Source organism: Musa acuminata, chromosome BXJ3-10 (assembly GCF_036884655.1).
Source record: "Musa acuminata AAA Group cultivar baxijiao chromosome BXJ3-10, Cavendish_Baxijiao_AAA, whole genome shotgun sequence".
Classification (NCBI taxonomy): domain Eukaryota; kingdom Viridiplantae; phylum Streptophyta; class Magnoliopsida; order Zingiberales; family Musaceae; genus Musa; species Musa acuminata.
The window spans coordinates 17,398,748-17,412,027 of record NC_088358.1 but is presented as its reverse complement, the minus strand read 5'-3'; the positions used below and the strand labels follow the sequence as shown (position 1 = coordinate 17,412,027).

General features: G+C 36.0%; 2 protein-coding genes across 4 annotated transcripts; both read left to right on the top strand.

Annotated features, from left to right (window-relative positions):
- The first annotated feature begins 234 nt into the window (after positions 1 to 234).
- On the top strand, positions 235 to 3,305 carry LOC135650866 (receptor-like cytoplasmic kinase 176). Of its 3 annotated transcripts, none has more exons than XM_065170511.1 (6): positions 235 to 584; positions 1,093 to 1,415; positions 1,505 to 1,640; positions 1,743 to 1,885; positions 1,967 to 2,090; positions 2,733 to 3,305. In XM_065170511.1, the coding sequence occupies exons 1-6, from the start codon at positions 521 to 523 to the stop codon at positions 3,179 to 3,181; spliced, it is 1,239 nt and encodes a 412-aa protein (XP_065026583.1). In that variant the 5' UTR covers positions 235 to 520; the 3' UTR covers positions 3,182 to 3,305. The 3 variants fall into 3 exon arrangements, with proteins under 3 accessions (XP_065026583.1, XP_065026584.1, XP_065026582.1); XM_065170512.1 differs by having other exon boundaries at positions 1,090 to 1,415; positions 1,743 to 1,870; XM_065170510.1 differs by having other exon boundaries at positions 236 to 584; positions 1,090 to 1,415.
- A 957-nt stretch (positions 3,306 to 4,262) lies between these two features.
- Positions 4,263 to 10,783, top strand: LOC103999661 (kinetochore protein SPC25 homolog). Its single transcript, XM_009421470.3, has 8 exons — positions 4,263 to 4,518; positions 5,353 to 5,418; positions 6,918 to 7,064; positions 7,711 to 7,824; positions 7,893 to 7,982; positions 8,080 to 8,202; positions 9,230 to 9,459; positions 10,380 to 10,783. Exons 1-8 carry the CDS (start codon positions 4,350 to 4,352, stop codon positions 10,395 to 10,397), a joined length of 957 nt encoding a protein of 318 aa, XP_009419745.2. The 5' UTR covers positions 4,263 to 4,349; the 3' UTR covers positions 10,398 to 10,783.
- Positions 10,784 to 13,280: the final 2,497 nt, after the last annotated feature.

Sequence of the window (13,280 nt, the reverse complement as noted above, 5' to 3'; positions counted from 1 at the left end):
TCAAATCCCAACTTTGACCACATAAAATATAGAAATAAAATCAGAAGTGCCTCATAATTATAATAATATAAATAATAATATAATAACAATAATTTGTATTGTTTGACTGATTGTTAATTGGGTCCCACTGCCCTCTGTCAGTTTACTGACCTGTTTCGTCGCTGCCTCGAAGTCAACCGTAACGAAGGTCTTCAAGAAAAGAGTAATAAAAGAGCCACCTTTCACGTTCCCCTTCCCTGGCCTTTTATGACGTCCCCTTCCCTGGCCATTCGATCCAAGCTCGCTCCTTTTCGCTGTCGATATGTTCTTCCATCTGGAGTTCCGGCGAGCTGGATCGGAGGGGGCATCTGATTCTTGTTGTTTTTGATACAAGAGAGAAGAAAAGGGTGTTTCATCGGCGGACCCGGTGGTTACTCCCTCGCTGATTTGGCCTCAGTAAATTCTACTTCCTGGATTGCTAATTTGAGGAGCGAGAGGGAGAGGAAGCCGATCCCTGTCGTCTCGGTTCGGGAATTCTTCTATGGGTAATTGCTGGGGTGCGAAGGTCAAGGCGGAGAGCCATTCCCATGTTGTCTTCGCTTCAGGTACTGGAAATTTCATCTTTTTAGCAAACTTTTTAGTTCGACCAGAGCTCCAGAACAAGTGTGGGAGTGGAAAGTTTTGGACTTTAGAGCGCTTTCAATAGGATTTGGATTCTTTAAGTTGTTAACGGTGAGCTCTACGGGGCCGCTTTAAGCTGGATACGATGAGTTCTGAGTGGATTAAGTGGAAAGTTAGGGTTCTTTGTTCGACGCTGAGCCAATCTAGTGAATCAGGGATTATTTGATGATATATTTTGGTAGGTAAGAGAAGCAACAGTTCTCTTCTAATTTTAGACTGAAGTTGTTTGCTTCTCACGGTGTGAAGTTGGGTTCAGTTCTATGCTTTCATGAATCAAATTTGCTGGTTTGACAGATTTTCCAATCGTGATGTTGCCAAAGTCAATGCCAAACTCGGCAATCATATTACTCGATTAAATTCATTGGCTGATTGTGAATGTGATATGGAATTTCTTGTGAATCTTACATATCATTGTGTTTGGATTGCTAGTAGGGAACTCTAAACATGGCAAGAGGAAGGGAAATGTGTCAAGTGGTTCTAGCAGCAGGATGTCTGCCTCCTTCATGCCTCTAACCCCACGGAGCGAGGGTGAGATCTTGTCGTCGTCCAATCTGAAGAGCTTCATCTTCAATGAACTCAGAATTGCCACCAGAAACTTCCGGCCAGACAGTGTGTTGGGAGAGGGAGGCTTTGGTTCAGTGTTCAAGGGATGGATTGATGAGCACACATTTGCAGCAGTCAAGCCTGGGACCGGATTAGTTATCGCCGTGAAGAAACTCAACCAGGACGGCTTCCAGGGTCATCGGGAGTGGCTGGTGAGTATCAATTCCTGGAAGGTTTGACTTTGATGCTTTTACTTTTTGAATATTCTATAGCTTAAGAGCAACTTCTTTAAATCTTGTAGACAGAGGTCAATTACCTGAGCCAGCTGTCTCATCCTAACCTCGTGAAGCTTATCGGATACTGCCTGGAGGATGAACAAAGGCTTCTTGTGTATGAGTTTATGCCTCGCGGAAGCTTGGAGAATCATCTCTTCAGGAGTAAGTTATCTGTGGTGGTCTACACACCCTGCATTTGATATTCATTATACTAGATGCATTCTTCATGCCTAATGAAGATTGTCTATTTTGATGGTGATGCAGGGAGTTCATACTATCAGGCACTCTCTTGGAATCTCCGAATGAAGATTGCGCTCGGAGCTGCTAAAGGACTCGCTTTTCTTCATAGTGACAAGGCGAAAGTCATTTATCGTGATTTTAAAGCTTCCAATGTGCTTCTTGATTCAGTATATAATCATTTTGCCTTCTTTTTCTTTCCGATGGACATGCATTCGATTTGAGAATTAATCTTCTGGCCCTATATGCAGAACTATAACGCAAAGCTTTCGGATTTTGGATTGGCAAAGGATGGTCCCTCTGATGATAAAAGCCACGTCTCTACAAGGGTCATGGGCACATATGGATATGCTGCTCCCGAGTACCTTGCAACAGGTAATTTGGCTGAATAATCTTTCTCCCATGGCATGGAATACTTTTTGCTTATCATCTGTCTGTTGAAAATATTTACATATCTCCCTCATCTGCTTAGCATTCTTGTCGGACTAATTTCCATCACTTTGTTTATTTTTCAATGATTGTAGGATCAATGAAGCTAATTAATTGTATTCTCTTTGTCTACTTCCTCGGATAGTTATCTTGTGTAGTTGATTAGTCAGGAATTGCTTCATTTGCTGTCATCGCTGCTACTTTGCCATTCCTATCCCACATTAATGGGCTAAATATTTCTAATTATGAATGCCTTTTACATTTAAGAATTCAATTCTTTGGGGTTATCTCTTTTGCAAAGAGCAATCTTTCAAATTGCACATAAGTTAATGATTAAATAGAAGCTGCCAACCGATGACTGGACTTGAGATTAAATATGAAATTAGAACCTCGGGATTTTTTTCTAATTTATCGACAAAGTCAAATGGTAGATTGAAACTTGAACTATCAAATGATGTTTGAGTTTTCGTTACATGGATGTTTTTATCATTTTTGTGAAAGATTTCCATCTGCATTGTGTAAGTTGGTAGCATGTAAACTAAGCCTTGATACTTGCTGACTCATTCATTCATATCCTAATTTTCACAGGTCATTTGACTTGCAAGAGCGATGTTTATAGCTTTGGTGTCGTTCTTCTTGAGATGTTGACCGGGCAGCGTGCCATTGACAAGAAACGCCCTGTCACAGAGCACAATCTAGTGGAGTGGGCAAAGCTTTATCTCACAAGCAAGCGAAAGACCATCCGCATGTTAGATTCCAGATTGCAAGGGCAGTACTCACCGGCAGGAGCCCAGAAAGCGGCTGCTCTCGCACTCCAGTGCCTGTCCATGCAAGCAAAGCAAAGGCCACCCATGGATCAAGTGGTGACTGCATTAGAACAGCTTCAGGACGCTAAAGACATCAGCAATAACCCTCAGACGACTGATCCAAAGTCAGCCAACGGCCATCCACGTTTGCCTCTTCGGAGAAGTTCACAGAGAGTTGGAGATGGAAAGGTTGCTCATCCAAGACCCTTAGCTTCCCCTTCTCTAGACTAGTCAAGTGTAGCTATCAAGGAGGAGTAGCAAGCTATGTATCTGTTTCATATGTTGTTGTGCATAGATTCGCTCTCATGTTTTCAGTGTCAAAATGGGGGATTGGAATAAAATGCATCATTCTCTCCTTCGAGGCTATAAAGTTGACCTTAGGGAGCTTGGGATCACCTTCATGCTCTTCTTCCAAAGGTCAAATGTTGTGTTCTTCAGCATATTAATCCCTTCATTGTTTCTAATTGCATTGCCATGCTGAGAAAACCAGCATGCTTCATTATCATGTTCTCATATAACAAAATAACTGATATATTAATATGTTGGACTCAACTATTGATTCAAAATATCTAATCTGAGTTAACGACAATAGACAAATCAACTCTTTATAATCATCTCTCGCTTAAGGCTTGATGTAACAGTTAAGTTAATGATGAAACCTTTTTTTAATGATAGTTTCACATTATAATATGTCTTTGTGTGAAGTATAGTCCTTTCATACTCGAATCCCTTCCCATACCTAATATTATTTTATAGTATGAATTATTGGCTAAGATGCTTAAGTTCAATTGAATATATTCACTATCATATACATTTTTTCTTTAATTAATTAATATGACCAATAATTTCTTTTGGATTGTTTCCTAAAAAATACTCTATTACTCAAGAAGTATCTCTTTTTTTGTTTTCTCCAAATAATATCTATAATTTAAAAATACCCAAAATATCCCTCAAAAGTTTTTTCGGTAAATTGTTTCCCCATTTTTTAAAATCAGTTTTCAACCATTATAGTGTTTTCATTTGGATCGTTTATAGTATTTTTCAATAACATTTATAATATTTTATTGATATATTAAAAACAAGATTAACGTTATTGAAAAATACTACAAATGACATCATATCAATTGTCATTATTATAGATTATTAAAATATTATATTTTTAGATTTATAGTTAGTTTAATTGAGATTAAAAATCTACCTAGATCATTATTTATAGATTATTAAAATATTATGTATACTTTATCGGGTCGGGTATCTGGGATCCGATCCGTTTGCAGCCTTCTGCCCCAGCAAAAAAGGCTGCTCTTGGAACGTGGCAGCGCGACTCGAAATTTGAACGGCAAACCGACTCGAAGAGGGAGAGAGGAGCCAAAACCGCTTCGTTCTCGTTGCCGAAGCGATGCAGCGGAGGACGGAGGAGTCGATCCACGGGAGGATGGCGGAGCAGCGGCTCGCCTGCATCCGGGAGATCGAAATCCAGCGCCAGAGGGCTGACCTCGCCGCGAGTTCCTTCCGCCATTCCCTCCTCTCCGTCCGCTCCTTGGCCGGGCAAAACCTAGCTGATCGAGGTCCATTCCCCCCTTCCTCCGCTCTGCTCGCATCGGCATCCGAGAGACGACGCTTTCTTTCGATTTATTTGGTTTATCGTTTCGTCATTACCTCGTTAAATCCTGATCTATTTTCTTTCTTCGCGAATTCCTGGATCAGTCTACCACGAGAGGCTCAGTGCTATTGAGGAAGGGATCTGCCGTAGTTTTTAGATTGAAGCAATTATGCTTTCAGTCATTTGTTTCAATCATTAGGGTTTTGGTAATCTCTGCCAAGAATATTGCCATTAGGGTTTTCAAAGTAGGTTACGCTAATGTGGCTGTTTTGTACGCAGTCATGGTTGGGTTGTTGAAGATTGATCCTTATACATCATATTGACCATGAAGTTGATTGCATCTCGTTAATTTTGCCTCTTTTTCCTGGAGAGGGGGAATAACATTATGAGTTTCAAGGGATTAATTTTATTTGTTGTGGTTTATGTGGCTAAACTAATTCATAAAAGGAGTAGCCAAACCAGCAAATTCTCTGCACAAAGGCTTGGCAAAAGACAAGTGACGTGAACTAACTAGTTGGTATTTGCGACAAGCAGCATAGAATATAAAAGGGAAGAATGATAATTGTTCTATCTAAGTTCATAAAGATGTTTCAAGTAATTGCCAATAGAAATACATCTTAGTTTATGATCAATAAGAATATAATTTGCAAGTTGCAATCTAATCTTATTTTCATTTTTTATGCTATTTTTTTCCAGATAAATGGAGGGTGAGCATCTATGTAGAGTATAATATCTTTCATCCATGGGTCCCAGTAATCCATCTTTAAAATTGTTATTAATTTATTTTTGTTTAGTGCAGAAAAACTTGGCAGGCTGAAAGATAGCCTCAAGGAATTGGAGGCTGATTTGGTTGAAGCTCTTTCAGGTATACTCTTTCTCACGTACAAGTCTCTTCTTCTATTATTCTTTTAAATTGTATAAACATATGCTCAAATCAAATTGGTATGCGATGCATTTCTTTTGCAGCATTCCTCATATTTTATTTCTAGAAGTGGAGAAAAACTTATTCCCATTTTTTTAAGACCAGCTACATGGATCCCATCCTTCCCCACCAAGTGTCAAGGGAGACATACCTTAATCATCTTACTGCATGTGCATGATGCCAATATTTTTGCGACAGTTATGAGTCTCTTCTTATTTGTTAGTGTAAATTACCATAATATATGCATAGTGGCTGGATAAGATCCATGTAGCAGACACCAAATAGTTGGAGCTATAATGCATATTATTCTTGTTGTTGTTGTGCTTGTTAGCGAGTGAGATGGTGGAACTCCTGACTTGGCCAATTAACATGAGCACCATAACCTTGAAACGTAACCGACTTTTTATGTGTGAAAACAAACACAAAAATATGTAAGAAACAAAATAGATCTTATAAGAGCTTAAATCGTTAGGGCTATGGTATGAAAAAAACTATTTAACTGAACTAATCACCCTTGAAAAAGTTTTAGGGTGGTGCCTTGCAGACATGATGTATGGGACTTAAACATATGGGCCTCATTACATGTATGGCAGAGGTGATCCAGTCCATCTTAATATTAGAGCCTGTCATTACGAGATCAGATCTGCTTCTAACCACATAAGTGCCAGAAGAAAGTATCATACTACCTGAAAATTTCTTGAAGTTTCTGTTTGGTTTCCGTTCTCTAGATGCTTGGTGAAAAGTTGATATCTATTCAATGACAAATTACCTGAAAAAAATGGAATTTATAAAACTTCAGAAGCTGTTGCATTATTCAAATCTGTTTATGTTTCATGTCCAAATAAAATTTATAGCATGTTCCAGGCTCTTATTCCCATTAAAGAAGGGATGACTCTGATTTACCAGGTTTGATTTATCTTGCCAGTTTTGCAGTCCAAGGTAGATCCTAATCAATCTGAAATTTGCGTATTTTTTGAGATTGCCATAGTTACTTTTCTTCTTATATTTTTACTAAAGTGGAAGCTTTAATTTGAAAGGTTCTGCTTGATCAATATTAAATTTGAAACCTATATTCTAGTTTCTTATCTAAACCCATGTTTGCAAAGTTATGTATGTGCCAGGAATGACTCCTATAGACTGTTGCTACTTTCTTTCCCCAAAATCATGCTTTATATCCGTGTTAGGATGAAAAGAGTTTTATCCATGGTATACTGTCTTTAAACCAGAGGCTGCTACTCCAAGGAACAATGAGATGGTTTACAAGAAATGTTTAGAAACTTTTACAATGGCTTCTCCAGAAATATTGAGTTTATGTTTGATCACCTTTAGTATGATTTGCAAATTTAAACTCTTTCCCATTATGAAGTACAAGTTGGTGTGTCTTTGTGTGTGTGTGTGCACATGCTATAATACAGTTAGTGACATGTGATTTATTTTTGTAGTGAAGACTGGTAAAGAGTCCAAGTCCACATTTCTTGCTGAAGCCCTTTCTAGCACAGCATCTAGAACCGAGCAGCTGAAGAAGACAATTCTAGATCTAAGGAGAAAGAGAGACAAACATTCTGCAGTTATATCAGAACAACTACTTGGTATATAGCAGACCTGCTTCACTATTCCTCCTGTTGATAGAGTAACGTTTCTACAGCTTGATTCTTTAGCTATTAAGCAAGCTGTTAGCTTTATCAAACCTGCTTCACTATTACCATAATTTCTTGTACAATGTTGGTCTTATTCTGTAACTGATTAGTTTAGCTTGCAATGCAAAGCCGAACAAATCATGGTTTCATTTTGGACCAGTATTTAAAAAAGACCTGACGGTACTGAGCCAAATGCCAGCTGATAATGTGTAATATATGAAACAAAAATCTTGATACAATATATTCATCTTAGTTAATTTAATACATAATGTTGTAATAAATGTACCATGTATCACAACATATAATATTTTCTTGTCCTCATGAATGGTATGTTTCCTCTAGATAGTTTCTTTATGTATAAAACAATGTGCCTTCAAACGAGGAACCACCCTTTATAATTCTGTTTTAACTTTTCCGTTGGTTCAGTTTCATTTCATGCTCTAACTTGAGATATCCTCAAATGGAACCATTCTGATCCATGTGCACGTCTTTTCGTAGTTACTATAAGGAGATTGGTGTGGACATGTTACTATGATTGATATGATTGGGAATTGGTTAATTGGTCATTGACATATGATTAAATATTTTTCTTTTCTAGCTCTGGAAGCTTTAGAAGCAAAGAGTAGTCAATATATTCTTGAAAGACAAAAAACAGAGGAGGCCATTGAGTGGTACAATAGGATTCTTGGTTTCCGAGCTGAATGTGGAGAAGGTAAGTATGAAATTTGTTAATCTTTGTCCAGGAGTTTATCTCCCTAACCATTGTTTTGTACGATCAAGGGGTCAAGTTTATCTTTGACAAAATTGATCGGAAGAACCCAAATGAGGAATACTCGTTCAGCATAAGGCTTGATAACGACGCTTACAACTGTAAGTTCAAAGTTCACGTTGGCATAAGTTCAAATCCTCAAATATTTTATTTTCATTCTTCTTGATTTATACACGGAATTCTTTTGGTGATCTTCAGTACTGGACTGCAACACAATATTGGAAGGTATTCCTGAATTGATCATGGACTTAAATAAAACAAACGGCTTATTCAAGTTTGCAAGAATCATGAGAGAGAAGTTCCAGGTTGCTGCATCAAATGGTAAATTTTGCAATGACAATTTTAACTAGAACCACTGAACTGATCAAGTTCCTATTTGAAATCATTTCTGATGTAGTCAGATTCAGATGATTCTTTTCAGTATGACATTAAATTGCTTCTGATTAACCTAATCGAGTATTTTCTGTGTTCCTTTTTCTTCTTTTATCTGTCAAGTTGTAGTTCCTTTAGCTGGTATCATATTGACAACATTTGTTTTTTCTATGATTTAATTGCCTGAATCTTTAACATTTTTTTGTCACACATCAGCCAGTTGATATTCACATGCAATAGAGGAAAATATCTGTTCTTTGCTTGCCTTCACTGTGACTATTCTTTTGAGGTGAACTGGCAGCTTGTGCCAATCACAAATCATTTCCTTGATTGAAACTAATGATGCTTAATTGGAGAAACCTGTCATATACTTTCAATTTTCAGGTTCATGGTTGTGCTATTATCATGTTGTTTTAAATGCATTTTGCTTATTACTTCCTATATAATTTGCCTTCTCTACTTGAATTGTTTTGTATCTAGTGATAGTTCTGCTCAAGTTGAGCACAGGTGTGCTAATTGCTAATCCACATGTTAGGTTTGAAAAACGGTTTGCCAAAAAATTCAATGTTAAATCTCTTCTTTAATAATCATCTGGTTTTCAAATTTTAACTCTAGGAGACAGAATCAGACCTTGAAGTTCATAAAAGGATTCTGAGTGACATTAGACGTATTCAAATAACAGAGCGAGCTTCATGCTCAGTTGCAGATCTGGGAGAATGACAATGCTCTGCACTCTAGTTCAATGCTTATGCACAACTTTGTAGGCAGAATTGCTTAGCAATCCAATCCTCATTTCTTGTGCTTGCATATATATTTCAAGAATTCTATTGTGATGTTGCTGAGCAAATGTAGGGCTTCTGCTGACTGTGGACATTTTTGCTAAGAATTTTCCCGGCAGTTTTGTCTTGTCTGTAAGCATTTGAATTTGATGCTTCCTTAATTGCATCTGATGGAACATTTTTTTATTACCTTACAGGAATGTTACCTACATCCATGTCTGTATATCCAGACTCATCTTCAGTTACAGTATCATCTGCACCACCAGCTTCTGTGGATAGTAAAAGTGAAACATCAGTGATGCAAAATTATCTTCGTGTTAAAGTTAATGATCATCAATATGATCCTCATAAAAAGGTCAACACAGGCCAACCTGCAATTCAGTCACCCAGATCTGTGTCAGCTTTGCGTCGCTCCCCACGTTTTCTGGTGATGTGTTGCAAACTTGTTTCACAATCAGCCTAGAACTGCAAAAAGACTAGATTTTAAGTGGCAAAACTCTTTCTTCATGTTAGCAAGTGACTTGGCATTTAGCAACAAATCATCTTGTGCCTCTCTGCTTAGCTTGTATACTAGAGAATTAACAATTTTTTGTTTTGGTTCTGGACACACATGCATCTTGGAATATGATACTTGAACGTTTTGTTTCCCCTTTTTGTATGACTTGCCAATTTTGAAAGGAAAATTGAAAACTCTTTTCTTTTGATAAAATGAAAATATGTAGAATGCTTATTTAAATGTACCTAACCTAGAATTTATTTATTTTTACTAGAGATCCTAGATATTTTAGTGTCCGGCATACAAATGCCAGACATTCTACTTCTTAGTGTTAGTGGTGAACGAGCATTTATTAAATTGCATGAATATGGTATGTAGAACGTTTCTTCAGCTTTGGCTTCTTGCTAGCTAATTATACAATTGGATATGCATAGATAAATGATTTTTTTTCAGAATCTTTGGTGCAGTTATTTTATTTTGATACAATTTGAAGTAGATACTATATCGTTAGCTCCTTAATTTAGCATATGTTTAGGCTGTTGTTTTAGTCTTAATTTCTTAGTTTTGATCAATATCAGAAGTTTGCTAATGCATCCCTCTCTCCTTTTTGACTTCTGTTGTGCAACTCACTTGCAATATAAAATGTTCAAATAACAAAGTTTGTTTGTCGTAAAATATTCGACCTTTTTGTGAGAGTTGCTTTAACCTTGTCTCCCTTTCCCAGGGCTCATTGATAACTAGTGCAATTTAATGTCCTCTGTTATTTATATAGCTGTTGTTACTTTACCAAACAACTGATATGTTGTTGCTGTTAATATATTTTTTTAATTGCTAGGATTGGTGTTTTGCAGGGAAGAAGGATTAATTGAGTTTGTACTTGATCAGAGAGATTATTTAATCTGTTTGTTATGTGCAATGGGATGTGCATATCAAAGAGATGAATATGTAAGAATGAACTTTCTTTAGCAACTTGTCTTGGTTATACATCATCTCTGGTGATGGCTTTTTGCCATACTTTTCTTTTGTTCCACTGGCAAGTTTATTTGTATGATCAGAGAACAGAAGTCCTTTTTTTTTTTTTTTTTAATGTATGCTGAATAGCTTTTTTATGCATCCAACAAAAAGATGAGGTGAGAAAATGTGATCCTAAATATGAGGGGGGTGAAAAGTCAAGTGAAAAGAATGTTAGATTGGACATGAAAGAGGAGGATATGCATGGATTGTTTGGATCTGTACAAGTTTATTTATTTATTGGCTCAAAAAGCTTGTCTAAATTAGTAGTTTGATTGCATGATAATGTGGCCATGACAAGATATTTGCTCCTATAATTTGATCAGACAATACATATATTTGCTCCTCTTAAAATGTGATATTGATGGATATAGTGGTTAGATTAGGTGGATGATACCAATTCTGCGGTGGTGGTTCTTTCGTACGCAAATGATGATGATGATGATGATGATGATTATAAAGATTTTTGAATTATTATTCGTAACAAGGGATGTCGTTTTTGCGGTCAACATTTAATCAAATGGAAAATCGTTGTGTGGATGCGGTACTCACTATCCCCCCCTTTAATCAAAATAATTGTGACAAAGGTGATGTAGGAATTATGCAATCATAAGTCACTTGAACTTTTTTTTTTTTTTTATCATGTTGTGATTAGGATCACGGAAAGAAATGGAGTGCATCTACGCACAGTTTATGTAGTGACCTCGATATGTTGTTGTTATATTTTGTTCGCTAGAAAGTGCGTTGCTTTCTTCTTTTATCTGAGAGAGACACACAATTACTCGTGCGATCAAAAATTGACTGCGACGAGAATCATGATATACTAAAAAATATATTGATTTAGCTATCATTAGAATCTCTCGAGTCAGATTAGTAACTATTTTAGGGATCATAAATTAGGGTTCAAACTATTATATTTAAAATTTCTAGTGAATTAGAATTTACATTAGAGATATAGGCGAGAAGAGAAAATCCTTCGTAAATTAGAATTTATTTGTGTAAAGGCATAATGAATCGATATTTTGGCGACAAAAGATACTCTAGAAGGGTTAGAGAGAAGAGAGAGTTCTTCTCAGTTTAACACCTAACTCAAAGGAGAATACTTCCTTGTATTAACTTTTCTCATATAGTAAAGAATTTTATTTTCTTGTATTAGTTTTTTTATATTATAAAAATTTTAATTTTCTCTAGGAAGAGAGTGAGAGTGTTGAATTAATATAAATCTTATATTAGGTTTTCTGCAATTTTTTTTTAAAAAAAAATCTTCTCTTTCTCTCCACTAGTTGTTGTTAAAATTGGTGATCAGTCTATCTTACCCCATCATAGATATATGAATCTTAGACATCTCGAAGCTATGTATGTAATGAATGGTCTTTCATACGTTCAAACCAACAAATAAATATCCTATTTATTATTATATGAAATTCTTAAATTCTTATATCATTCCCTCCTCGTCTGAAACATATGTTTACTTCAGATTTATAACAACAAACCTCTGTGGCTTCTTTTGTACGTACCATAGACGAATGTATTTCATGTGTTAATAATATCAATCAATATAACAAAAATGTAAAATGCTCCATAAACGTAAGATAAAGAAGATATTGAATTATTATTATTATTATTATTATTATTAATTTATATAAATAAATGGAGTAGCTGAGAGCAATGAACGGATGCGTGTCATGCAACGTGTTTCAGCAAATGTGCATGCTGCCTCACGTGCGCAAGAAAGCAGCAGTCGCTCTTCGATTTGCCGGTGTTGACGTACCACCGAGAAGGTAGTAATAATGGCATGTGCATTGGCCAAAATTTGCATGCTGCGTATGGCCCTTAACGTCGAGTCGGCGATAAATCGCTGTCGTATGGGCACCCATTCATCCAATGCAAAAACCTTCGTCTCAGCTTTTCCTTCCTAATTCTTTTTTTTCTTTATTTTTATTTTTACTTTTTTAGGGTGCTAAGTACCTGAAGAAGTCTCTGTTTTTTCTCGGACGAATTTTTATTTTTATTTGATATCCATTTTTTTTAATATTATAATTTTTTTTATTTCTATAAAATAATGTTCGCTCATATATCTTATCTATAGGATGGGATGCATCGACAAATTGATCTATTTAATTAGACGAGTATATTTATGGATTGATCCATAAAAACTATTTTGTTTAGAGAGAAGAAGGATATTTAGGATATTAGAAAAAATTAAGACACCACATATGAAATCAGGACATCACCTGAAAAATCTAATTTTTTTTTAAATTATCACCATTATGAGATTATAGTGATTTAGATATATTTCAATTTTAATTTTAATGATGCAAAATATTTATATTTATTTATTTATTTATCCTGGTAGTCATTGCTCCTTACAACAAGTCTCACTTGAGTTTTGTGGCATCTAAACATGCCATTTAAACCCAGCAACAAATATTTCATCATCAGTTCAAATTGTGAGCAGAAGCTTGTTTTTCATCAGCAGAATATCAAATTACACTAAGCTAGTTTTGGTTTAATTCCCCATCCTTAAGCTTTATTCTAACATTTTATTCAACATGATACATCATGATTGGATATTTCTCTTCACTCTCATGCTTTTTTGCATTCCTCCTCCTTTGCAATATAGCCTTCTTGTCTGCCCCTTCCTTATTACTTGTGATTACAAAAGGTAGAAATTGGTCATGGAAATTGAGAATATTATAACTAGAATTCTCATGTATATATATGAAGATGCTACAGTTCTT

Bases quoted from the DNA above. Each gene is read 5' to 3' on its own strand.
- LOC135650866 (XM_065170510.1), top strand. From the start codon at position 521: ATGGGTAATTGCTGGGGTGCGAAGGTCAAGGCGGAGAGCCATTCCCAT. The intron at 1,416-1,504 runs GTGAGTATCAAT...TAAATCTTGTAG, and splicing joins AGGGTCATCGGGAGTGGCTG to ACAGAGGTCAATTACCTGAG. The intron at 1,641-1,742 runs GTAAGTTATCTG...ATGGTGATGCAG, and splicing joins GGAGAATCATCTCTTCAGGA to GGAGTTCATACTATCAGGCA.
- LOC103999661 (XM_009421470.3), top strand. From the start codon at position 4,350: ATGCAGCGGAGGACGGAGGAGTCGATCCACGGGAGGATGGCGGAGCAG. The intron at 7,065-7,710 runs GTATATAGCAGA...TTTCTTTTCTAG, and splicing joins TATATCAGAACAACTACTTG to CTCTGGAAGCTTTAGAAGCA. The intron at 7,825-7,892 runs GTAAGTATGAAA...TGTACGATCAAG, and splicing joins CCGAGCTGAATGTGGAGAAG to GGGTCAAGTTTATCTTTGAC.